At 44.5% G+C, this 27,196-nt stretch overlaps 1 protein-coding gene across 1 annotated transcript in view; it reads right to left on the reverse strand.

Moving 5' to 3' along the window:
- Positions 1–6,640: 6,640 nt before the first annotated feature.
- LOC145347102 (uncharacterized) overlaps positions 6,641–27,196 on the reverse strand; it is a 110,355-nt gene continuing 89,799 nt past the window's right edge. The window contains exon 4 of the mRNA XM_080195018.1: positions 6,641–7,383. Coding sequence (XP_080051144.1) covers positions 6,794–7,383 — 590 coding nt within the window. The 3' untranslated portion in view covers positions 6,641–6,793. The remainder of the gene's footprint in view (positions 7,384–27,196) is intronic.

The raw sequence follows: 27,196 nt of genomic DNA on the forward strand, positions 1-27,196 counted from the left end.
ATAGGACGCTCAGATCAGCTTCACAGGTAGAGGATGTGGTTAAGAAGGCGTATGGTGTACTGGCCTTCATCAATCGAGGAACTGAATTTAGGTGTCGGGGGATAATGCTGCAGCTGTATATGACTCTGGTCAGACCCCACTTGGAGTACTGTGCTCAGTTCTGGTCGCCTCATTACAGAAAGGATGTGGAAGCTATAGAAAGGGTGCAGAGAAGATTTACAAGAATGTTACCTGATTAGGTGGCATGCCTTATGAGGATAGGTTGAGAGAGCTTGGTGTTTTCTCCTTAGAGAGTCGAAGGATGAGAGGTGACCTGATAGAGGTGTATAAGATGTTGAGAGGTATTGGTCGAGTGGATTCTCAGAGGCTTTTTCCCAGGGCTGAAATGGCTGCCACAAGAGGACACAGGTTTAGGGTGCTGGGGAGTAGGTACAGAGGAGATGTCAGGGGTAAGTTTTTCACTCAGAGGGTGGTGGATGTGTGGAATCAGCTGCCAGCAGTAGTGGTGGAGGCAGATTTGAAAGGATCTTTTAAGAGACTTTTGGATAAGTAAATGGGACTTAGTAAGATAGAGGGTTATAGGTAAGCCTAGTAGGTAGGGACATGTTCAGCGCAACTTGTGGGCCGAAGGGCCTATTCGTGCTGTAGTTTTTGTATGTTCTAATCTCTTCTCATAGCTGAAACTTTCCATCCCTGGTAACATCCTGGTGAATCTCCTCTTTATCTTCTGCAGTGCAATAATATCCTTCCAGGGTGCCTTGGTGGCACAATGGTTAACACTGCTGCCTCACAGCGCCAGGGTCCCTGGTTGATTGCTGGCTTGGGTCACTGTGTGGAGTTGGCACGTTCTCTCCGTGTCTGCATGGCTTTCATCCAGGTACTCTGGTTTCCTCCCACAGTCTGAAAGACGTGCTGGTTAGGTACATTGGCCATGCTAAATTGCCCCTTAGTCAGGGGAATTAGCAGGGTAAATATGGGGATAGGGACTGGGTGGGATTGTTGTTGGTGCTTTTTTGTTTTGGTCTTCACGGAAGAGGACGTGAATAATTTGCCGGGTGTTAGAGATGGAAAGGTGGTAGGACTGGAGGGTCTTAATGACATTACTGTTACTAGAGAGGCGGTGCTCAACAGACTGGAGGGGCTGATTGTAGACAAGTCGCCAGGACTGGATGGAATGCATCCGAGGGTCCTGAAAGAAATGGCGGAGGTGATAGTGGATGCCTTGGTGGTTATTTTCCAGACGTCGCTGGATTCCGGGGAAGTGCCGGAAGATTGGAAAACGGCTAATGTTACGCCGTTGTTTAAGAAGGGTGCCAGGCAAAAGGCAGCGAATTATAGGCCGGTTAGTTTAACGTCTGTTGTAGGTAAAATGTTAGAATCCGTCATCAAGGAGGAAATAGCGAAGCATCTTGAGAGGAATTGCTTGATAGAGCAGACGCAGCACGGTTTCGTTAAGGGGAAGTCGTGTCTGACAAATTTACTGGAGCTCTATGAGGATGTGTCTAGGGCGGTGGATAGAGGAGAGCCGGTGGATGTGGTCTTTCTTGATTTTCAGAAGGCGTTTGACAAGGTACCTCACAAGAGGTTATTGCAGAAGGTCAGGGGACATGGAGTTGGGGGTAGGGTGTTAGCGTGGATAGAGGATTGGTTGTCAAATAGGAGGCAGAGAGTGGGGGTCAATGGGTGCTATTCGGATTGGCGGATGGTGACTAGTGGAGTGCCCCGGGGTCGGTGCTGGGGCCTCAGCTATTTACCATTTATATAGATGATCTGGAGGAGGGAACCAAGTGTAGGGTGTCGAAATTTGCTGATGACACCAAGATTGGTGGAATGACAAATTGTGCGGAGGGTGTGGAGAGTCTGCAGAAGGATCTAGATAGGCTGGGCGAATGGGCCAGGAAATGGCAAATGGAATTTAATGTTGGCAAGTGCGAGGTGGTCCACTTTGGTAGGAAGAATGGTAGGAAGGACTATTACTTACGTGGCGAAAAACCGCAGCAGGCGACGGTGCAGAGGGACCTCGGGGTCCTTGTGCATGAGTCGCAAAAACCCAGCCTGCAGGTGCAGCAGGTGGTCAGGAAGGCGAATGGGATGCTGGCCTTCATAGCGAGGGGGATTGAATATAAAAGTAGGGAGGTCTTGCTGCGGCTGTATAGGGCATTGATGAGGCCGCAGCTGGAGTACTGTGTGCAGTTTTGGGTGCCGTACTTACACAAGGATATTTTAGCCTTGGAAGGAGTGCAGAGGAGGTTTACTAGGCTGATGCCGGAGTTGAGGGGGTTGAGCTATGAGGAGAGGCTGAATAAATTAGGCTTGTACTCGTTAAGAGTTTAGAAGAATGAGGGGAGATCTCATTGAGACGTATAAGATGATGAATGGGATGGATAGGATAGAGGTGGAGAGACTCTTCTCATTCAGAAAGGATAGTAGGACTAGGGGGCATAGCCTCAAGATAAAGGGGGGGCGGTTTAGAACGTAGTTGAGGAGGAACTTCTTCACTCAAAGGGTGGTGAATCTCTGGAATTCTCTGCCCGTTGAAGTGGTGGAGGCTACCTCGCTAAATATTTTTAAGACGCGGGTTGATGGGTTTTTGATAAGAGAGGGGATTAAGGGTTATGGGGAGAGGGCGGGAAAGTGGAACTGAGCCACGACAGATCAGCCATGATCTTATTGAATGGCGGGGCAGGCTCGAAGGGCTAGATGGCCTACTCCTGCTCCTATTTCTTATGTTCAATGGGTCAAATGGCCAACTTCTGCACTGTAGGGATTCTGTGATTTGCCACTGGTCTGCCAATGTACCAGCTGAATAATATCAGGCTATAATTTAAGAACATCCTACTATCAACTTACCACCAATTTTTATGTCATCTGCAAACTTACAAATTACACCTTCTACATTTACATTCAAGTCGTTAATGTATATAACAAAGAACAAGGGTCCTAGCACCAATCTCTGTGGTAAACCGCTGGTCACACGCTTCCAATCACAAAAGCAACCATCTATGTCATCCTTTGGCTCCTTTAACAAGTCAATTTTGGATCCAATTTTCTAACTCGCCTTAGATCCAATGGACTGTAACCTTTTGGACCAGTCTTTTCATGTGGAACCTTGTCAAAGACCTTACTGAAATCCACGTAAACCACATCAACTGTGCTACCTTCGTCAATGTATTTATCTTTTAAAAAAGCTCAATTAAATTAGTTTTCAACAGGAGCTCCCACCAACAAATCCATGCCGGCTATACTTGAATAATCTTATCTCTCAGATTTTTTCCAATAATTTCCCTACCACTGACATTAGACTAACCAGTCTGTAATTTCCTGGTTTATCTCTGCTGCCCTTCTTGAGTAAAGGTCCCATATTAGTTATCCTCCAATCATCTGGTACTTCACCTGTGACTTGCAAAGATTTAAATAGCTCCATCAGTGCCCCTGCAATCTCCTCCCTTTCCTCCCATAGCAGCCTGGGATACATAGAACATAGAACATTACAGCGCAGAACAGGCCCTTCGGCCCACGATGTTGCGCCGACCAGTTAAAAAAATACAACAACAACAATGACCCACTAACCTAAACCAATCCCTTTTCGTCCATAAACCTGTCCACAGACCTCTTAAACGCCCCCAAACTAGGCGCATTTACAACTGCAGCAGGCAGGGCATTCCAATCCCTCACCACCCTCTGGGTAAAGAACCTACCCCTGACATCTGTCCTATAACTACCCCCCCTTAGTTTAAAGCCATGCCCCCTCGTGCTAGATTTTTCCATCAGAGGAAAAAGGCTATCACTATCCACCCTATCTAAACCTCTAATCATCTTATATGTTTCAATAAGATCCCCTCTTAGCCGCCTTCTTTCCAGCGAAAACAACCCCAAATCCCTCAGCCTCTCCTCATAGGATCTCCCCTCCATACCAGGCAACATCCTGGTAAACCTCCTCTGCACCCTCTCCAAAGCCTCCACATCCTTCCTGTAATGTGGGGACCAGAACTGCACACAATACTCCAAGTGCGGCCGCACCAGAGTTGTGTACAGTTGCAACATAACGCTACGACTCCTAAATTCAATCCCCCTACCAATAAACGCCAAGACACTGTATGCCTTCTTAACAACCTTATCTACTTGATTCCCAACTTTCAGGGATCTATGTACACATACACCTAGATCCCTCTGCTCCTCCACACTATTCAAAGTCATTCGTTAGCCCTATACTCAACACATCTGTTATTCCTACCAAAGTGAATTACCTCACATTTCTCTGCATTAAACTCCATCCGCCACCTCTCGGCCCAGCTCTGCAACCTGTCTAAGTCTTCCTGCAAACTATGACACCCTTCCTCACTATCTACCACACCTCCGACTTTGGTGTCATCAGCAAATTTACTGATCCACCCAACTATACCCTCATCCAGATCATTAATAAAAATCACAAACAGCAGTGGCCCCAACACAGATCCCTGAGGCACACCACTTGTAACCGAACTCCATGATGAATATTTACCGTCAACCACTACCCTCTGTCTCCTATCCGCTAGCCAATTCCTAATCCAGTTCCCTAGATCACCCCCAATCCCATACATCTGCATTTTGTGCAGAAGCCTACCATGGTGAACCTTATCAAACGCCTTACTAAAATCCATATACACCACGTCCACTGCCTTACCCCCATCCACCTCTTTGGTCACTTTCTCAAAAAACTCAATAAGGTTAGTAAGGCACGACCTACCCGCCACAAAACCATGCTGACTATCTCCAATCAACTCATTACTCTCCAAATAACTATAAATCCTATCCCTAATAATTTTTTCCAAAACCTTGCCCACAACAGAAGTGAGACTCACCGGTCTATAATTCCCGGGGAAGTCTCTGTTCCCCTTCTTAAACAATGGGACAACATTCGCTAACCTCCAATCATCTGGTACTATACCAGAGGCCAACGACGACCTGAAGATCAGAGCCAGAGGCTCTGCAATCACTTCTCTTGCCTCCCAGGACCTGGAGATTTATGAGTCTTTAAGCCTGTCCTTATTAATCTTCATGTGTTGTCGAACTTCACAGCCCCAATTGAAATCTCCAGCTATAATGTCTTTCTTCTCAGTGAATACAGATGAAAAATATTCACTCATAACCTCTGGCTCCATGCACAGATCGCCCCTTTGGTCTCTAATGGGTCCCATTTTTTTCCTGATCATCCTCTTGCTTAGTATACTTATAAAATGCCTTAGGGTTTTCCTTAACCTTACATAGAACATAGAACAATACAGCACAGTACAGATCCTTCAGCCCTGGATGTTGTGCCGAGCTATGTCTGAACCCAAGATCAAGCTATCCCACTCCCTATCATTCTGGTGTGCTCCGTGTGCCTATCCAATAACCGCTTGAAAGTTCCCAAAGTGTCCGACTCCACTATCACAGCAGGCAGTGCATTCCACACCCCAACCACTCTCTGAGTAAAGCATCTACCTCGGACATCCCTCCTATATCTCCCACCATGAACCTTAAAGTTATGCCCCCCTAGTAACAGCTACATCCACCAGAGGAAATAGTCTCTGCATGTCCACTCTATCAATCCCGCTCATCATCTTATAATCCTCTGTTAAATCACCTCTCATCCTCCTCCGCTCTAAAGAGAAAAGCCCCAGCTCCCTCAACCTTTCTCGTAAGACCTACCCTCCAAACCAGGCAGCATCCTGGTAAATCTCCTCTGCACTCTCTCCAGTGCTTCCACATCCTCCTTATAGTGAGGTGACCAGAACTGCACACACTATTCCAGATGTGGCCTCACCAAGGTCCAGTATAGTTGCAGCATAACCCCACAGCTCTTAAAACTCAAACCCCCTGTTAATAAATGCTAACGCACTATAAGCCTTCTTCACGGCTCCATCCATTTGAATGGCAACCTTCAGAGATCTGTGGATATGAATCCCAAGATCTCTCTGGTCTTCCACATTGTTCAGAACCCTGCTGTTGACCCTGCAATCCACATTCAAGTTTGTCCTACCAAAATTAATCATCTCGCACTTATCAGGGTTAAACTTAATCTCACTTTTCTGCCCAGCTCTGCATCCTATCAATGTCTCAGTCTTATCTGCAAATTATATTTTGTGGCCCCTATTCTGCCTTCCTAATTTGTTTTCAAGCACCCCCTGCATTCTGCATATTGCTGAAGGGCCTCTCCCACCTTGAATTCAAAATGTTAACTGTCTATTCAGACCTGCTGAGTTCTTCCAGCACTTTCACTTTTTATTTCAGATCTCTAGAATCCACAGTATTTTTCTTTTATATCAGATCAGCCATCATCTAACTGAATAGCAGAGCTGGCTCAAGGCACCAAAAGGCCTACTTCAATTCCCTTTTTTCATGATCTAACGCTGTCATCGCACTTTTCCGCTTTTTTTCTCAGGAATATCTAGCTTCCACTTAAATACTGATCACATGTGGTTTAGATCTAGAAAATATGAAACAATTTTTGCAAACTGTGGCAAGGGAAAAAATAATATCTAAATCTTTTCAAGGGATTAAATGTTCTTCATTGCAATTATCTGGAAACAGTAATTGAGACATTCCAAATAGGTTAATGAACACAAATCAGAATTAACTGGCAATAAGATCTTTATTGCACAGATTCTTACAAGTTTTCTTTTAAAGTACCAGGGTTCACTAATGTAACTACTGCCTTCAACCTGTTTTTAAAGAGTGTTTTACTTGAGAAGTCACAGTGTCTTTTCATAAAGGTGAGAATGGGGGGAAACTGCTGTCCTGGTTCCATCATTTATTCTGCTTTTGTTTTTACCTAAGCTTCTGGTTCTGCTTCTGGTTCTGGTTCTGGTTCTGCTGGCGTTGGTGATTTTGATTCTGGTGTTGCTGTTCGTGGTGCAGCTTCTGGTGATGGTGGTGGTGATTTTGATTTTGGCTGTTCCTCTCCTTGCTCCTTGCTCATAGAATCTGCAAGAGATTTAATACTGTCTATCAGGCCATCCATCTTGCTTCCCAATGCATCAATTCTGCAATTTACTCTTTTAAAACCATTATCAACAATGGAGGGTAACTGCTCTCCCTTTGCCTCTGATGCATTTTGTTCCATCGGACAAGACTCAGCTGCCTCTTCTGTTTTCTCCTCTTCTGCAGAATCAGTCTTTGCAGCCTCTTCTGTTTTTGAAGATTCTTCTTCCATAGGGCAAGACTCAGCTGCCTCTTCTGCAGAATCAGTCTTTGCAGCCGTGTCTGTTTTTGAAGACTCTTCTTCTGTAGGGCAAGTCTCACCTTCTTCAGTTGCCTTCTTCTCTTCAGCCTCTGTTTTTTCTGCTTTTTCTTCTATGGGACAAGTGTCATCTGCGGGGGGAGGTGATGAGCATTCGTCTTTATCTGTAGGCTCCTGAATACCTACAACAAAGATACCAAATGAGTGGAATAGATTGGAACAATAACTTACACTTCTACAGAAAGTTCATTTGGGATAATTTTGAATCAGAAATGTAAGTTGCAGCTTTTAAGAATGTCAATATGTTTTTACACTATTTCTAACTGAGACAAAACAGTGCATAATGTGGGTTAAATTGGATCCAATTATAGAATCATAGAATCTCTCATGTGCAGAAAGAGGCCATTCGGCTCATCGAGTCTACACCAACAACAATCCCACTCAGACCCTATTCCCGTAATCAAGGGATTAGCAGGTTAAGTACATGTAACCCCATGTACTTAACCTGCTAATCCCCGACACAAATGGTCAATTTAGCATGGCCAATCAACCTAACCTGCACATCTTTGCAATGTGGCAGAAAATCAGAGCACCCGAAGGAAACCCACAAAAACTGATGTTTTCAAAAACCAATTTATTTAGCTTCAACAACTTATATTACACGGTCCTTGTGCATGAGTCGCAAAAACCCAGCCTACAAGTGCAGCAGGTGGTCAGGAAGGCAAATGGGATGCTGGCCTTCATAGCGAGGGGGATTGAATATAAAAGTAGGGAGGTCTTGCTGCAACTGTACAGGGCACTGGTGAGGCCGCAGCTGGAGTACTGTGTGCGGTTTTGGTCGCCGCACTTGCGCAAGGATATTTTGGCCTTGGAGGGAGTGCAGAGGAGGTTCACTAGGCTGATACCGGAGTTGAGGGGGTTGAGCTATGAGGAGAGGCTGAATAGACTGGGCTTGTACTCGTTAGAGTTTAGAAGGATGAGGGGAGATCTCATTGAGACATATAAGATGATGAAAGGGATGGATAGGGTAGAGGTGGAGAGGTTCTTCCCGCTCAGAAAGGACAGCAGGACTAGGGGGCACAGCCTCAAGATGGGGGGGGGGGGGGGAGGGCAGTTTAGAACAGAGTTGAGGAGGAACTTCTTCACTCAAAGGGTGGTGAATCTCTGGAATTCTCTGCCCGTTGAAGTGGTGGAGGCTACCTCGCTAAATATATTTAAGACGCGGGTAGATAGGTTTTTGGTAGGCAAGGGGATTAAGGGTTATGGGGAGAAAGCGGGAAAGTGGAACTGAGCCACTTCAGATCAGCCATGATCTTATTGAATGGTGGGGCAGGCTCGAAGGGCTAGATGGCCTACTCCTGCTCCTAATTCTTATGTTCTTACATTCTTATGTTCTAATGTAGTTTCAATATTGAGTTGAGGCAGGGATAGAATCAGCTGATTTTACAAATGGAAGTAGGTGGTCTTGGTAATAGAGCATCCAATACATGGTTTGAAGTTCATCTGAGTGTCAAATATGATACCAGGATTGCAGATGATCCTGGTTCAGCCTCAAGACAGATATCATGGAGAAGGTGTTTAGAGTCAGTGGCAAGAGAATAGAAATTATGCTGGGTTCAGTGTTCCTAATATTAAGCTTGGAAAAATTTCTGCTTATCCAGAGGTGTTAGACAAGCAATCTGACAATTTTCAGACACTGGATGGGTATCATTTGCAAAACATGTGGGTCTGCCTGACATTGTGTTTCAAATGGTATTGCCAAAGGATAGCATACAGTAGTGGCTGGGAAGTATGAAGGGGCCAAGGGGCTTTCTTGGAGGCTGCAGAGATGATAGAGCTTGGAAGTAATTCTCTTATTAGGACTGCACAAGGAACTAGATGAGAGTAGAAGTGCCTAGCTGAAAGATATATAGCATTATACTGGATGGATTTCAGGACTAAAGATATAATACTGCAAAGTTAGATGCATGTAAATAAATAAACTCGGTGGTGAAATACAGAGCTTAAAGATTTGAATTATCAGGTTTTTCAAATAGAAGGTAATTTAAGAGCATCAAAGGTTTACAGCAGAACTATGGCTCAGGGAAAAGCAATGATAGGGAGAAATAACGAACTGTGAAAAGGCATGAAGTATCTTATATCTATACTGCATACGCTTCAAGCAACTGGGTGATAATAAAACATTTGACAGTATTGCATCTAGCAGAAGTAACATAAAATAAAACAGTATAAAAACATATCATGTCATGTTTTTATGTAGAAAGAGAAAAAGACCTTTATCGTCTTTGAGATTAAGCTTGCAGAAGTTATTTTCACAGGCCTCAGTAATATCCATGCATGGAAGTTTTACATATGAGGTTAATGTGAATTTCTTTCTGGTCGTTTAGAGTATTCAGAGATTAATAGCAGAAATAAATTAAGTGAATAATCAAATGTAAAGATAAAAGTAAAATACTGCAAATGCTGGAATCTGAAGCAAAAACAGAAATTGCTGGAAAATCTCAGCAGGCCTGACAGCATCAGTGGGGAAAGAACAGAGCTACAGGGGGCGGGGGTGGGTGCAATCTTAACTTCTTGTCCTGCTGGTCGATTATCGGGGTGAGAGTTATGGTCACGAGATCAGCCTATCGTGATCTATCAGGCCCGGATACCCTGCAAGATCAGCCTCACACCCGGAACAATGCCTGGGGCTGTGGGGCCTAAGCAGAGAGGGGGGGGGGTCTGGATGAAGCGGGGCATAAGGGGAGATCGGGTGGGGGGGAAAGGGAACGCTGCACACTCTGCAACTGGTAATTGATCAGGAATGAGAGAGTATGGTAATGGCCAGGCCAGAAGTGGGGAGTGGTTGACAGGGCAGGAAGTGATCGGCCTGGCTGATGGTGGGAAGCAATCAGCCGGATTGGGGATAGTGAGGTGCAGTTGGCTGGGCTGGGGGCAGGGAATGATCTGTCAGGGGGCTGATTGGCTGGGCCAGGGATGAGGAATGATTGGCTGGGCATGGGAGGGTGGGGGGAGGGGGTGGAGGTGTGTGGTTAGGTCAGTGATAGCGGGGTTGGGTGCCTGACAGATCTCTCTCTCTGCTGTTGTGACGGGGCCTACGGGGGAGAGGGTAGGCTGATCAGATAGGGAAGGGGGCCCGCTTCCATTTGCTGCAGTGAGGCAGGGGGGTGTGGTGGCGGGGGTGATATTTCAGGGAAAGGGGCCCTCGCAATCAGCCACGGGCCACCAGGATATCTGCGGTGGGGCGTGCTTTGTCGAGGCCAGATTTGGCGATCTCTGAGACCTATCAGGGCTCTGCTGGTTGCCACTGCGTATGTACAGTCACAAAGGTATGCCATGCAGCTGTCTTCCTGGTGAGTTAAGCCATGCCCCTTCCTCGAGTGGCTAGAAACAGTCTAGTCCATTTTTTCCACTCTGAATGCATAGGATATGGAATTTGGACTCGTCCAGAAAACGGATCTGAAACACTCCCGTTTTCACACTAGCTAGGCACTTAAAATGTTTCTCATAAAATTGCCCCCATTAGCTCTGTTCTCTCTCCACAGATGCTGTCAGACCAATGAGAATTTACAGCATTTTCTGGATTATCAAACATATTATTGTTTCTAGTTATGCAAATGAGTGAAGGATGTACATAGGCAATGCAATGGTTATCAGGATCAACTGAGACTCTCAGAACTGAGCCTGATGATTTCTGAAAATTTCAAAAATGACCATATGACAGCAAGGAAAAAAGTTTGATGAAAACTATTTTTTTATTCAATTTGTATAGATCTAAACTTGCTCCTAGCTGTCTGGGGGGTTGAACATACTGGGAGATCTACACCATATAGTATCACCACCCCACCTCCATCTCATCTGCCCACAATAAGATTGCCTTCAGTTTGTCATAAGCATTGAGCAGAAATGCAAAGAGAAAAAAGGGAGGACGTGAGGAATGCAGATTTCTAAGCATGTCACTTTCCTTAAGAATATTTAGGCAACACAAGTTCTATTTGGATCTTAATGAGGAGAACAGCATTGCATAAGATTAAATAGGATTTATAGCAGAGAAACAGACCTTTTGGCCACCAGTCCATGCCAAGAATTTATGTTCTCCATGAGCCTCTTCCTTATTTTAATCTATCCCTCAGTTCCCCTCTTCCCATATGTTGATGTAGACTCCCAGTAAATGCAACAATGCTATTTGTTTTAGCCAATCCTTGTGTTGCAACTTACACTTCACATTCTCACCACTTTATGGATAAATTCACTAGATTTTTTTTCTAACTATCTTACATTGATAGTCTCTAGTTTTGTTCTTTCCCTCAAGTGAGTCTACTCAAGTCACCTCTGAAACTTTCCAAGAGACCCAATATGTTCAACCTTTCCTGATATGCACCCTGCATTTTTTCATAATATGATAGTAGTATTAGGAACATAGAAATTGAAGCAGCCTATTTAGTCCCTTGGATTTTTTTGCATTCCATGTTTAGTTACCATTACAGATGAGGCAGTGTGGTATTGTGACTAGACTAATAATCCAGAAACCCAGGGTAATGCTCTGGGGATCCAGGGTCAAACCCCACCACAGCGTGTGAAATTTGAAATAAAAATCTGGAATTAAAAGTTTAATGATGAACATGAAATTATTGTCAATTGTTGTAAAACCCCTACCGGTTCACAAAATCTGCTGTCCTTGTCTGGTCTGGCCAACATGACACAGCACCATAGCTGGCTCTCAAATGCCCTCTGAAATGGCTTAGCAAGCTAACCTGTTCACAGGCAATTAAGGAACAAATGTGGCCTTGCCAGCAATGCCCAAATCCCATAAAAGAAAAAAGAAAAACATAATTGTATAAAACTGATGGATCTATGAATTTCTAAAGTGCAGAGGTTATCTGCTGGTATCCAAGATCTTCTAAAATTAGCCTTGATCTGGAGGTTTATTTAATTGCTCACATTGACCTGTGGGATTTTCATTCTTGAATTTTGTTCCTGGTTGCATCGTGGATTGTTTCCTTGATGCAGTAGGGCTGAATGGTGGGTGAAGATATGGAATAGATTTGAGTTGTCCTCGGTCATGTCTCACCATTGTACCTTTGTGTGTAATTATTTTATAGGACCTTAGCTCTGCACAAATCCTTATCACCTTGGCTTGTTGTGATATTTCTTCTGGCCTCAATGCAAACTTGTCCCACTGTAATCTTGGCATTTTTATCATGTACTTTGGTCACCTTTTCTTTGGAGTTTAAAGAAGAATGGGTACTTACTAGTCTGGTTAAAATTACTGGTAAAAAAGAATTAGTACATACTGGCCTACCAAACATAGGCTCTGCCAATCATGCCAATCAGCTCTGCCAAGCACTTAAAGATGTCACTCTCGGATGTGACACTGCAATGTGTGGATCTTGTTTGAACATAGAACATAGAACACTACAGCACAAACAGGCCCTTCAGCCCACGAGTTGCGCCGATCACATCAACACCTACCAACCTACAGACCTATCTATAACCCTCAATCTCATTAAACCCCATATACTCATCCAGAAGTCTTTTAAAAGACCCCAGCGAGTTCGCCTCCACCACCACTGACAGCAGCCGATTCCATTCACTCACCACCCTCTGAGTGAAAAACTTACCCCTTGATCTGTTTACATTTGAAAATTAGAGATTTCACTGTTTGAGTCATTTGTTCAGCTTGGTTCTTAAATCTCAGGTAATAAGGATATCGAGGAAGTTGTTTTAACTCAGTTAGCTGGACAGCGGGTTTTGATACAGCGCAACACCAGTAATGCAAATTCAATTTCTATACTGGCTGAGGTTATTCATGAAGGCCCTCTTTCCTCAACCTTGCTCCTCACCTGAAGTGTGATGATCCTCAGGTTAAATGACCACCGGTCACAACCTGTGGTCATATGGGACTATGGCAACTTTACCTTTAATGAGGATAAAAAGTAATGTGATAAATATTCCATTTCTCACACATATCCTTAAATGACTTACCAATATATGCAGACTTATTGGTAGTGATATCTTGAGGTGCATTGAATGAACTGAAACTAACACTTACTGTGCAAGTTTTGTTTGTCCAATAATATGCTAATAAAACGCTGAAGTCAGTGTCATGGACATGAAAGAGATCTGATATAATTTTGGACCAAGGGCTGGAACTTCATGTGGAATCAATGGTTCTTTTACTCTCTTGACATGCCTCACATTTACGAATTCATACCTGGCCAATAGACTGTGTCACTTGTGAGTCTTCTCGTTCAATGTATGACTGATGAAGTTTTTGAAGAATATCAAGTCACAAATGCCTGCCTGCATTTAAAAATTGCCCTCCCTGGAGACGCCTATCCCACCCCGAAGACAAAATCTTTCAAAGATGGTTTTCCACAGATTTTGCAGCATAGAATCATTTGCTGTTTCTCCATGGAGCTGTTGCATGTAGTGCAATCACACTGTTGGGGTTGTACTACAGACCTCCTAACGTCCGCATGAAGTGGAGGAACTGATATATCAGCAGATTATGGGAAGATGTAAAAACAACAGGGTTGTTGTGATTGCAGATTTTAACTTCCCCAACATAGACTGAGATTCCTTTAATGCCGGGCACTTGGACAGGTCAGAGTTTGCACATTGTGTCCAAGCGAGTTTTTGAGGCAACATGTAGATAGTACAACTTGGGAAGGGCTATTTTAGACCTGGTTCTGGGAAACGAGCCCAGACAGGTGATTGATGTCTCAGTGGGGGACCATTTTTGGGAACAGTGATCACAATTCTATAAGTTTCAAGATACTTCTAGAAAAGGATAGAAGTAATCCCAGAGTGAAAGTTCGAAACTGGGGGAAAGCTAACTACGACAGTATTAGGCAGGAGCTAGGGAATATAGACTGGGGTGGCTGTTTGAGGGTAAATCCACATCTGATACATGGGAGTCTTTTAAAATTCAATTGTTAATGATTCAGGACAAGTATGTCCCTGTAAAAATGAAGGATAAAGATGGCAAGACTTGGGAAACCTGGATGACAGGAGAGATTGTGAGCTTAGTGAAAAAGAAGAAGGAGGCATACATAAATTTCAGGAAATTGAAAATGAATAAGTCTCTTGAGGAATACAAAGATAGCAGGAAAGAACTTAAACAGGAGCTTAGGAGGGCAAAAAGGGGGCCATGAAATGTGCTTGGCAGGCAGGATTATGGAGAATCCAAAAGCTTTTAATGCAAATGTAAGGAGGAAGAGGGTAATAAGGAAAGGGTAGGTCCACTCAAGGGCAGTGGAGGGAATTTGTGTGTGGAGCAAGATGAGGTGGGTGAGATCCTTAATGAGAACTTGCATCAGTATTCACAAAGGAAAGGATGTGTGGATGGTGAGTGTAGAAAGAAGGATTTTGACGTTTTAGATTATGTTGTAATAAAAAGGGAGGAGAGGTATTGGAGGTTTTGAAAAACATTAAGGGGGACAAGTCTCCAGGGCCAGATAGTCCCCAGCCCCATTCTCCTGATCGACGGGCACCTGGTGCAGAGGGGGGCGGGGAAGGCAGAGGACCTCCTCATGAACCTACTCCTGGGCCAGGCTAAATTTGTCATAAACAGGCCCAGGCAGCTGGCAACAGAGGGAGTCATCTGACCCAACTGTCTGCCCCAAAACTGCAGCTTCCGAGGGCACTGTTGAGGCCTTCCGTGCCTACTAAGCACTGCAGGGACTGAGGTGCATTACCTACTCATTTAATCACATTCTAATTTGATGTTTTTTGTTTCCTTTCTACTTTGTCTTTTGGGTGCTTCCCTTGGAAGGTGATAGTGGATGCCTTGGTGGTTATTTTCCAAACGTCGCTGGATTCCGGGGAAGTGCCGGATGATTGGAAAACGGCTAATGTTACGCCGTTGTTTAAGAAGGGTGCCAGGCAAAAGGCGGGGAATTATAGGCCGGTTAGTTTAACATCTGTGGTAGGTAAAATGTTAGAATCTGTCATCAAGGAGGAAATTGCGAGGCATCTTGAAGGGAATTGCTTGATAGAGCAGACGCAGCATGGTTTCATTAAAGGGAAGTCGTGTCTGACAAATTTACTGGAGTTCTATGAGGATGTGTCTAGGGCAGTGGATAGAGGAGAGCCGGTGGATGTGGTCTTTCTAGATTTTCAGAAAGCGTTTGACAAAGTGCCTCACAAGAGGTTATTGCAGAAGGTCGAGGGACATGGAGTTGGGGGTAAGGTGTTAGCGCGGATAGAAGATTGGTTGTCAAATAGGAGGCAGAGAGTGGGGGTCAACGGGTGCTATTCGGATTGGCGGATGGTGACTAGTGGAGTGCCCCAGGGGTCGGTGCTGGGGCCTCAGCTTTTTACCATTTATATAGATGATCTGGAGGAGGGAACCGAGTGTAGAGTGTCGAAATTTGCTGATGACACCAAGATTGGGGGAACGGCAAATTGTGCGGAGGGTGTGGAGAGTCTGCAGAAGGATCTAGATAGGCTGGGCGAATGGGCCAGGAAATGGCAAATGGAATTTAATGTTGGCAAGTGTGAGGTGGTCCACTTTGGTAGGAAAAATGGTAGGAAGGACTATTACTTACGAGGCGAAAAACTGCAGCAGGCGACGGTGCAGAGGGACCTCGGGGTCCTTGTGCATGAGTCGCAAAAACCCAGCTTGCAGGTGCAGCAGGTGGTCAGGAAGGCGAATGGGATGCTGGCCTTCATAGCGAAGGGGATTGAATATAAAAGTAGGGAGGTCTTGCTGCAGCTGTATAGGGCATTGGTGAGGCCGCAACTGGAGTACTGTGTGCATTTTTGGGCGCCGCACCTGCGCAAAGATATTTTGGCCTTGGAGGGAGTGCAGAGGAGGTTTACTAGGCTGATACCGGAGTTGAGGGGGTTGAGCTATGAGGAGAGGCTGAATAAACTGGGCTTGTACTCGTTAGAGTTTAGAAGAATGAGAGGAGATCTCATTGAGACGTATAAGATGATGAATGGGATGGATAGGATAGAGGTGGAAAGACTCTTCCCGCTCAAAAAAGACAATAGGACTAGGGGGCACAGCCTCAAGATAAAAGGGGGGCGGTTTAGAACAGAGTTGAGGAGGAACTTCTTCACTCAAAGGGTGGTGAATCTCTGGAATTCTCTGCCCGTTGAAGTGGTGGAGGCTGCCTCGCTAAATATTTTTAAGACACGGGTTGATGGGTTTTTGATAGGAGAGGGGATTAAGGGTTATGGGGAGAGGGCGGGAAAGTGGAACTGAGCAGCGACAGATCAGCCATGATCTTATTGAATGGCGGGGCAGGCTCAAAGGGCTGGATGGCCTACTCCTGCTCCTATTTCTTATGTTCTTATGTTCTTATGTTCTTTTTGGGGACTGTCCCTTTTAATTTGTCCAGCAGTTAATTTGATTTACTTTAATTGTTTTGTCAAAAAAATTGACAAGCCAATTGATAAAAATTTTAAAGGGTTCGTGGACATTTGGAAAAGCACTTTGATCCCACAGCAGCAGTTATTGCCGAGTGATTCAACTTTCACCAAAAAGAATAGCATGAGGGTATCACGTGCGACACGGTAGCACAGTGGTTAGCACTGCTGCTTCACAGCTCCAGGGACCTGGGTTCGATTCCTGGCTTGGGTCACTGTCTGTCTGGAGTTTGCACATTCTTCGTGTGTCTGCGTGGGTTTCCTCTGGGTGCTCCGGTTTCCTCCCACAGTCCAAAGATGTGTGGGTTAGGTTGATTGGCCATGCTGAAATTGCCCTTTAGTGTCCTGACATGTATAGGTTAGGGGGATTAGCAGGTAAATGTGTAGGGATAAGGGGCAGGGCCTGGGTGGGATTGTGGTCGGTGCAGATTCGATGGGCCAGATGGCCTCTTTCTGCACTGTAGGGTTTCTATGATAACAGATTTCCAGTTCCTGGCCGTATAAAGAAAATTAGTGGAATGTTGTGACTTTACAGCTTTGCATGATCACGCTACGAGAGGACACAGATTTAAGGTGCGGGGAGGAAAGTACAGAAGTGATGTTAGGGGTAAGTTTTTCACTCAGAGGGTGGTGAGTGAATGGAATAGGCTGCCGTCAGTGGTGGTGGAGGCGAATTCGCTGGGGTCTTTTAAAAGACTTCTGGATGAGTATATGGGGTTTTATGGGATTGGGGGTTATAGATAGGTCTATAGATTGGTAGGTGTTGATGTGATCGGCGCAACTCGTGGGCCGAAGGGCCTGTTTGTGCTGTAGTGTTCTATGTTCTATGTTCTATGATTTGTGGACTAGGAAATGGAAGAATTTGTGTTGATTGTTAGTGGAGCTAGAACTGACACTGAAGAAAGCATAGAAATAGTGCTGGAGTTAAAGTAGTAATCATGGAGTACTCGCTTTCAAATCTGTTGGCACTGTAGTGGAAAAGGGTAAAATGCATATGCCTATAAGAGGAAAACCACTGATTGTTGCTACTGTGGACAAAAGGGACACAAACAACGTGCATGTAGAGTTGCAGAGCTCCGGCTGATCACAGGAATGGGCATCATGAAGAGCTCACAGACAAGTCATACATGTAAATAGACAGTTGAAAAGGACATATTACTTGGAAGCAAAATGCATAAGTAATGTGAATCCAAGTGAGACAGAAAGTGAAACGTAACAGTGACAATTCAGAAAAATATTGTGTTGCATTCAGTTTGATTTGAAACTTGACGACGGACTAAAATTTGACATTGCCTTAATGGTAAAATGGTTAAAATGAGTTGACGTTGCAGCATTTGCGTCTATTACTTCAAAGAAGACAAGGAAAGATTTTTTTCAAGAAATGCCTATCGGAGAAAATCCTCCTCCAGTTTAGTACCTACACTGGTCATCCTGTGAATATAATTAGACAAATGTCAGTTCAAGCTAAATATGAGATCAGATAGCTAAGTTGCCATTTAACAACGTATGGACAGAAAGTGGCTAAAAGAAATTCGGCTGGAATAAGATGAAGAAAGTGCATGGCAATCTCATGCTGCAATGTTTGTTAGACAAGCATGCTGATGTCTTCAAAGAATAAGAACATAAGAAATAGGAGCAGGAGTAGGCCATCTAGCCCTTCGAGCCTGCCCCGCCATTCAATAAGATCATGGCTGATCTGTCGTGGCTCAGTTCCACTTTCCCGCCCTCTCCCCATAACCCTTAATCCCCTCTCTTATCAAGAACCCATCAACCCGCTTCTTAAAAATATTTAGCGAGGCAGCCTCCACCACTTCAACGGGCAGAGAATTCCAGAGATTCACCACCCTTTGAGTGAAGAAGTTCCTCCTCAACTCCGTTCTAAACCGCCTCCCCCTTATCTTGAGGCTGTGCCCCCTAGTCCTACTGTCTTTTTTGAGCGGGAAGAGTCTCTCCATTATCCTATCCATCCCATTCATCATCTTATACGTCTCAATGAGATCTCCCCTCATTCTTCTAAACTCTAACGAGTACAAGCCTAGTTTATTCAGCCTCTCCTCATAGCTCAATCCCCTCAACTCCGGTATCAGCCTAGTAAACCTCCTCTGCACTCCCTCCAGGGCCAAAATATCCTTGCGCAGGTGCGGTGCCCAAAACTGCAAACAGTACTCCAGCTGCGGCCTCACCAATGCCCTATACAGCTGCAGCAAGACCTCCCTACTTTTATATTCAATCTCCCTCGCTATGAAGGCCAGCATCCCATTCGCCTTCCTGACCACCTGCTGCACCTGCAAGCTGGGTTTTTGCGACTCATGCACAAGGACCCCGAGGTCCCTCTGCACCGTCGCCTGCTGCAGTTTTTTGCCACGTAAGTAATAGTCCTTCCTACCATTCTTCCTACCAAAGTGGACCACCTCACACTTGCCAACATTAAATTCCATTTGCCATTTCCTGGCCCATTCGCCCAGCCTATCTAGATCCTTCTGCAGACTCTCCACACCCTCCGCACAATTTGCCGTTCCCCCAATCTTGGTGTCATCAGCAAATTTCGACACCCTGCACTCGGTTCCCTCCTCCAGATCATCTATATAAATGGTAAATAGCTGAGGCCCCAGCACCGACCCCTGGGGCACCCCACTAGTCACCAACCGCCAATCCGAATAGCACCCATTGACCCCCACTCTCTGCCTCCTATTTGACAACCAATCCTCTATCCACGCTAACACCCTACCCCCAACTCCATGTCCCCTGACCTTCTGCAATAACCTCTTGTGAGGTACCTTGTCAAACGCCTTCTGAAAATCCAGAAAGACCACATCCACCGGCTCTCCTCTATCCACTGCCCTAGACACACCCTCATAGAACTCCAGTAAATTTGTCAGACACGACTTCCCTTTAATGAAACCGTGTTGCGTCTGCCCTATCAAGCAATTCCCTTCAAGATGCCTCGCAATTTCCTCCTTAATGACGGATTCTAACATTTTACCTACCACAGACGTTAAACTAGCCGGCCTATAATTCCCCGCCTTTTGCCTGGCACCCTTCTTAAACAACGGCGTAACATTAGCCGTTTTCCAATCTTCCAGCACTTCCCCGGAATCCAGCGACGTCTGGAAAATAACCACCAAGGCATCCACTATAACCTCCGCCATTTCTTTCAGAACCCTCGGATGCATTCCATCCGGTCCTGGCGACTTGTCCACAATCAGCCCCTCCAGTCTGTCGAGCACCACCTCTCTAGTAACAGTAATGTCATTAAGACCCTCCAGTCCTACCACCTTTCCATCGCTAACACCCGGCAAATTATTCACGTCCTCCTCCGTGAAGACAGAAACAAAAAAGTTATTGAAGACCTTAGCCATTTCCCCATCCCCTACCACTAGGTCCCCTTTCTCATCCTCTAAAGGACCAACGTTCACCCTAGCCAGCCTCTTCCTTTTTATATATTTATAAAATATATATATTTATAAATTTATATATTTATAAATGACTTGGAGTTATTAAAGACATTGAACCCAGACTGGCAATGAAGGGCAAAGCTATTCCAAGGTTCTTCAAATGGCATTCAGCTCCCTATTCAATGCAACAGGAAATTGAGCAGGAGCGAGACTGACTTGAAAACTTTCAGATAATTGAGAAAGTTGATTATGCAGAGTGGGCAGCTCCCATAGTCCAAGTAGTGACAGGTCTGTTAGAATATATAGTGACTATAAAATCACCAGTAACCCTTTTCTGGAAATGCACAAGGGTATCAGTTTTCCAGTTCCTGGCTGAGTACAGAAAATTAGCGGAATATTGTGACTTTATAGCTTTGTCTGCTATTGAGAATTGAGGACATGTTCGCTGCTCTGAATGGAGATAAATTATTCACAAAGCTTGAACCTATCACAGGCATTTTTGGCAATGCGACTGCTTGAAGATTGCAGGAATTATACGACCATCAGCACACACAGTTTATGAAATTATAAGGGTTATAGGTAGGGTGAACAGTTGGAAGCTTTTTCCCAGGGTAGAACTGACAATTACAAGCATGCACAAGTTTAAGATAAAGGGGGAAAGGTTCAGTGGAGATGTGAGGGGGAAGTTTTTTACACAGAGAGTGATGGGAGCCTGGAATGCACTGCCAAGTGAAATGGTTGAGGCAGATACATTAGCAACATTTAAGACTTATCTGGACAGGCACATGAAAGATGGGGAATAGAGGGATATAGGCGGTTGGTCTAGATAGGACATGATCAGTACAGGTTTGGAGGACTGAAGGACCTGTTTCTATGCTGTACTGCTCTTTGTTCACACAGTCTATATCAATACAAAATCTACCATTCAGAATTGTATCATCATCAGCCTTTTTCTAGCAGGCGTCCTTGGTGTCATTGCTTCCAAGATGACACGCTTATCATTCAGAAAAAAATCCTCACCTCATTTAGAGAACCTAGGCAGGATCCTGTAAGAAATCCAAAAATCATTCTTGAAGCCCTCAAAGGTGTAGCTGGGACATGTGATTAACAAAATTAGCTTCGCAACCTCACCCAGAAAGGTGGAGGCAGTGGTGAAAACATCACAGCCCAAAAATGTTAAGGAGCTTTATTAATTTTTCTGAATTACCATTGTAATTACTATTTCCAGTTTGGCTACCAAGGTAGCACTACTGAATAACTTTTTTTATTCATTCATGGGACATGGGCATCGCTGGCTGGCCAGCATTCATTGCCCATCCCTAGCTGCTCTTGGAGGGCAGTTGAGAATTAACCACACTGCTGTGGCTCTGGAGTCACATGTAGGCGAGACCAGGTAAGGATGGCAGATTTCCATTCTGAACAGATATTAGTGAACCAGATGGGTTTTTCTGACAATCTACTGTGGTTTCCTAGTGATCAGTAAATTCTTAATTACAGATATTTTCCAGACACCTTGCCTAGGAAATCTCAGAATTCGGGAATGGGTGACAGGGTAGGGAAGTGAGTAATTTTCATTTTGTGTGACTCCACCATGATGCCTTTTAAAATTTAAAGTTTATTTATTAGTGTCACAAGTAGCCTTACATTAACACTGCAATGAAGTTACTGTGAAAATCCTCTAGAAGACACAGTCCGGCGCCTGTTCAGGTACGCTGAGGGAGAATTTAGCAAGGCCAATGCACCTAACCAACATGTCTTTTGGACAGTGGGAGGAAGCTGGCGCACCTAGAGGAAACCTATGCAGACACGGGGAGAATATGTAGACTCTGACAATGGTTTCATGGTCATCAGTAGGCTCTTAATTCCAGATATTTTTAATTGAATTCAGATTCCACCATCTGCCCTGGCAGGATTCAAACCTAGTCCCCAGAACATGAACTGAGTTTCTGGATTAATAGTCTAGCGATAATACCACCAGGCCACTGCCTCCCCCTTCTGCTGAAGGAAAATGCAAAATGGGATTAGTCAAAGCCTGTCAGGAAAGTTTTAATGAACGCAAGCTAGAGCTCACTTCTGTTAAAGTCTTGGCACATTTTAGTGAAAAATTTCCTGTCAGCTTGGCTTGTGATGCACCTGGAAATGGTGTTAGAGTTGTTATAAGACATAGGAGGTGAAGTGGGCCATTTGGCCCATCAAGTCTGTTCTAGGATTCAATGAAATCATGACTGATTGATATAATCCTCAACCCCACTTTCCTGCCCTATTCTTAATAACTGTTGATCCCCTTGCTGATCAAAAACCTGTCTATCTCAGTTTTGAACATACTTAACCAAGCCTCCAATAGTAAAGAATTCCACATATTCACTATCCTCTGAATGAAGAAAGTTCTCATCTCTGTCTGTACTAAGTGACTTCATGTTATTCTCATGATCAATTCTTCAACAAAGACCATTGATGCTCTCCAAAATGTGTCCACTATTTTTGGCTTGCCAAAGCAGATTGTTTCTGACAATGGCACACAGCTCACATCATTTCAGTCACAAACATCCTTAAAAACCTTGTGATTCAGCAAATTCTCATCTCACCTTACCACTCAGCTTCAAATGAAGAAGTGGAGTGCATTGTCCAGACTTTGAAAATAGCTATATTGAAGTGGAGAATGCAAACAAATTGGAAGCTGAAACTGAAGACCATTTTGAAGATGTACTGTAATACTCCACAGTCAACAATAGTTGTGTATCCTGCTGAGTTGATGTTTGAAAGACGACTGATGTTTGAAAGACAGCAGTGGGAAGTTATGTGTGGAACCGGAAGAGATTGGAGAGGCACTGAACAAATATTTCTCTTCGGTATTCATGCGGGGAGACGTAAATGTAGTTGTGGAGAACACTGGGTTACAGGGTTGTAAACTGGATAGTACTGCAGTAGATAAGGACGATGTGCTAGATATTCTTGAGGGTTTGAAAATAGATAAGTCCCCTCGGCCAGACAGCATTTACCCTAGGATTCTCTGGGAGGCAAGAGAGGCGATTGCAGAGCCTCTGGCTCTGATCTTCAGGTCATCGTTGGTCTCAGGTATAGTGCCAGAAGACTGGAGGATAGCGAATGTTGTCCCATTGTTTAAGAAGGGGAATAGAGACTTCCCCGGGAATTATAGACCGGTGAGTCTTACTTCTGTTGTGGGCAAAGTATTAGAAAAAATTATTAGGGATAGGATTTATAGTTATTTAGAGAGTAATGAATTGATTGGAGATAGTCAGCACGGTTTTGTGAAGGGTAGGTCGTGCCTTACTAACCTCATTGAGTTTTTTGAGAAAGTGACCAAAGAGGTGGATGGGGCTAAGGCAGTTGACGTGGTATATATGGACTTTAGTAAGTCGTTTGATAAGGTTCACCATGGAATGCTTCTGCAGAAAATGCAGATGTATGGGATTGAGGGTGATTTAGTTAATTGGATCAGGAATTGGCTAGCTGATAGAAGACAGAGGGTGGTGGTTCATGGAAAGTATTCGTCATGGAGTTCGGTTACAAGTGGTGTGCCTCAGGGATCTGTTTTGGAGCCACTGCTGTCTGTAATTTTTATAAATGATCTGGATGAGGGTATAGAAGGATGGATTAGTAAATTTGCTGACGACACCAAAGTCGGAGGAGCGGTAGATAGTGAAGAGGTCTCTCTATAGTTTATAGAGAGACTTGGACAAGTTGCAGGGCTGGGCCGAGAGGTGGCAGATGGAGTTTAATGCAGAAAAGTGTGAGGTAATTCACTTTGGCAGGAATAACAGATGTGTAGAGTATAGGGCTAACGGTAGGACTCTGAATAGTGTTGACGAACAGGGATCTAGGTGTATATGTGCATAGATCCCTGAAAGTTGGAAATCAAGTCGATAAGGTTGTTAGGAAGGCATACGGTGTCTTGGCGTTTATTGGTAGGGGGATTGAATTTAGGAGCCGCAACGTCATGTTGCAACTGTACAAAACTCTGGTGCGGCCGCACTTGGAGTATTGTGTACAGTTCTGGTCCCCACATTATAGGAAGGATGTGGAGGCATTGGAGAGGGTGCAGAGGAGGTTTACCAGGATGTTGCCTGGTATGGAGGGAAGGTCCTATGAGGAGAGACTGAGGGATTTGGGGTTGTTTTCGTTGGAAACAAGGCGGCTAAGAGGAGACCTTATTGAAACATACAAGATGATTAGAGGTTTAGATAGGGTGGACAGTGATAGCCTTTTTCCTCTGATGGAGAAAGCTAGCACGAGGGGACATAGCTTTAAATTAAGGGGTGGTAGTTTTTGGACAGATGTCAGAGGTAGGTTCTTTACCCAGAGGGTGGTGGGGGACTGGAATGCCCTGCCTGCTGCAGTTGTAGATGCGCCTAGTTTGGGGGCGTTTAAGAGGTCCGTGGATAGGTTTATGGATGGAAAGGGATTGGTTTAGGTTAGAGGGTCATTGCTTTTTTCTTAATTGGTCGGCGCAACATCGTGGGCCGAAGGGCCTGTTCTGCGCTGTAATGTTCTATGTTCTATGACTGCATACCAGAATGGATTTGCTATGTCCGAATTTGAAAGAAAAGATTGGTTGAACGCAATTTGATCAGAAAAGGTCACAAGTAAATCAGTTTGTGAGTTTAACCTGTTTGTGTTAGAAATCACAATGGAATACCACAGTGGCTCCTTGGAAGAGAATTAAGTGTCGAGCACCGCTGACCTACAATGTTGAAACTTAAAGAAATCAAATCAAGAGAACCAAATTTCCAGGGATCTCTAGTGGAAGATTTCTGGGAAGCATCTGCTCAACTTGGTGAAACCTAACACAATTCAACTGATGGATCTGACAAGTGGCACAGGAGAACATAAGAAATAGGAGCAGGAATAGGCCATCTAGCCCTTCGAGCCTGCCCCGCCATTCAATAAGATCATGGCTGATCTGAAGTGGATCAGTTCCACTTTCCCGCTTTCTCCCCATAACGCTTAATTCCCTTGTCTGTCAAAAACCTATCTACCCGTGACTTAAATATATTTAGCAAGGTAGCGTCCACCACTTCAACGGGCAGAGAATTCCAGAGATTCAGCACCCTTTGAGTGAAGAAGTTCCTCCTCAACTCTGATCTAAACTGTCCCCCACTTACCTTGAGGCTGTGCCCTCTAGTCCTGCTATCATAAGAACATAAGAACATAAGAAATAGGAGCAGGAGTAGGCCATCCAGCCCTTCGAGCCTGCCCCACCATTCAATAAGATCATGGCTGATCTGTCGCTGCTCAGTTCCACTTTCCCGCCCTCTCCCCATAACCCTTAATCCCCTCTCCTATCAAAAACCCATCAACCCGCGTCTTAAAAATATTTAGCGAGGCAGCCTCCACCACTTCAACGGGCAGAGAATTCCAGAGATTCACCACCCTTTGAGTGAAGAAGTTCCTCCTCAACTCCGTTCTAAACCGCCCCCCTTTTATCTTGAGGCTGTGCCCCCTAGTCCTACTGTCTTTTTTGAGCGGGAAGAGTCTTTCCATCTCTATCCTATCCATCCCATTCATCATCTTACACGTCTCAATGAGATCTCCCCTCATTCTTCTAAACTCTAACGAGTACAAGCCCAGTTTATTCAGCCTCTCCTCATAGCTCAACCCCCTCAACTCCGGTATCAGCCTAGTAAACCTCCTCTGCACTCCCTCCAAGGCCAAAATATCTTTGCGCAGGTGCGGCGCCCAAAACTGCACACAGTACTCCAGCTGCGGCCTCACCAATGCCCTATACAGCTGCAGCAAGACTTCCCTATCCTTTCTAAGCGGGAAGAATCTCTCTACCTCTACCCTATCCATCCCTTTCATTATCTTATATGTCTCTATAAGATTCCCCCTCGTCCTTCTAAACTCCAGCGAGTACAGACCCAGTCTATTTAGTCTCTCTTCATAGTCCAACCCCCTTATCTCCGGTATCAGCCTAGTTAACCTCCTCTGCACTCCCTCCAAGGCTAAAATATCCTTGCGCAAGTGCGGCGACCAAAACTGCACACAGTACTCCAGCTGTGGCCTCACCAGTGCCCTGTACAGTTGCAGCAAGACCTCCCTGCTTTTATATTCTATCCCCCTCGCTATAAAGGCCAGCATACCATTTGCCTTCTTGATCACCTGCTGCACCTGCAGACTGGGTTTTTGCGACTCATGCACAAGGACCCCCAGGTCCCTCTGCACTGTAGCATGCTGCAGCTTTTCGCCCTTTAAATAGTAATCCCTCCTACTATTATTACTGCCAAAGTGAATAACCTCACACTTGCTGACATTATACTCCATCTGCCAGGTCCTCGCTGGCAAGAACCTTTCAGTTAAAGCAAACAAATTTATCTACCTCAGCCAACACTTCTCTCCAGACCAAAGCAAACCTGCAAACTACCTGACCAGTTTGTTCCTGGCTAAAAGGGCAGGAGATGTGATGCTTCTGCCTGAAGTTTATACTTTTGTAAAAGGTAATTTTAGTTAGAAGTACTTTACAAAAACCTGCAAGTAGGGTGTACTTAGGTGGAATTCCTAATGTATTTATGTTTTGTGTAGAAAATAATGGAAGAGGCCCTCCTTTAGTGGGCATTTCAGTTCAGAAGCTGGTGTGTGTGTTTTTATTTATAGTCTTTATTGTTTTGAAATCACAAAACACTTCCAGTAACTTCTGGGCAAGTTTGTAGACTCCCTAACAGTAGTTACACTTCAGGACAGAGGATAAAAGGGATGTGTAAGAAAGATACCACAATCATGATGAGTGACTTTAACCTACAGGGAAAATCAGATTGGCAAAGGTAACCTGGAAAATGAGTTAATAGAATGCTTTCAAGATAATTTCTTAGAGCAATAGATTCTACAGCCAACCAGGGAGCATGCAATACTGGATCGAAGTAATGTGCAATGAAGTGGGATCAATTAATAACCTCATGGTAAAGGAGCCTCTAAGTAACAGCGATCAAATAGAAGTTCATGTTCACTTTGAAATGGAGACATAACCCAAATAAAGAATGAGAGCCTGAAGACAAGTTGACTAAGGTGAACTAGGAAACCATGCTAAAAAGTTAGCACAGTAGCGTTGCAGTGACAGACTTTTAAGGAGACATTTAAATAACACTCAGAAAAGATTTATGTCAGTGAGAAAGAAAAGGCTTTTTGAGAAGCATACATCATCCGTGGCTAAATAAACAAGTGAAACAGATCCTAGAGAGATGTAGTAATAACAACACTGTCGTGATGG

This window comes from Carcharhinus amblyrhynchos, chromosome 8 (genome assembly GCF_965287045.1).
Source record: "Carcharhinus amblyrhynchos chromosome 8, sCarAmb.v2.hapA, whole genome shotgun sequence".
NCBI classification, from domain to species: domain Eukaryota; kingdom Metazoa; phylum Chordata; class Chondrichthyes; order Carcharhiniformes; family Carcharhinidae; genus Carcharhinus; species Carcharhinus amblyrhynchos.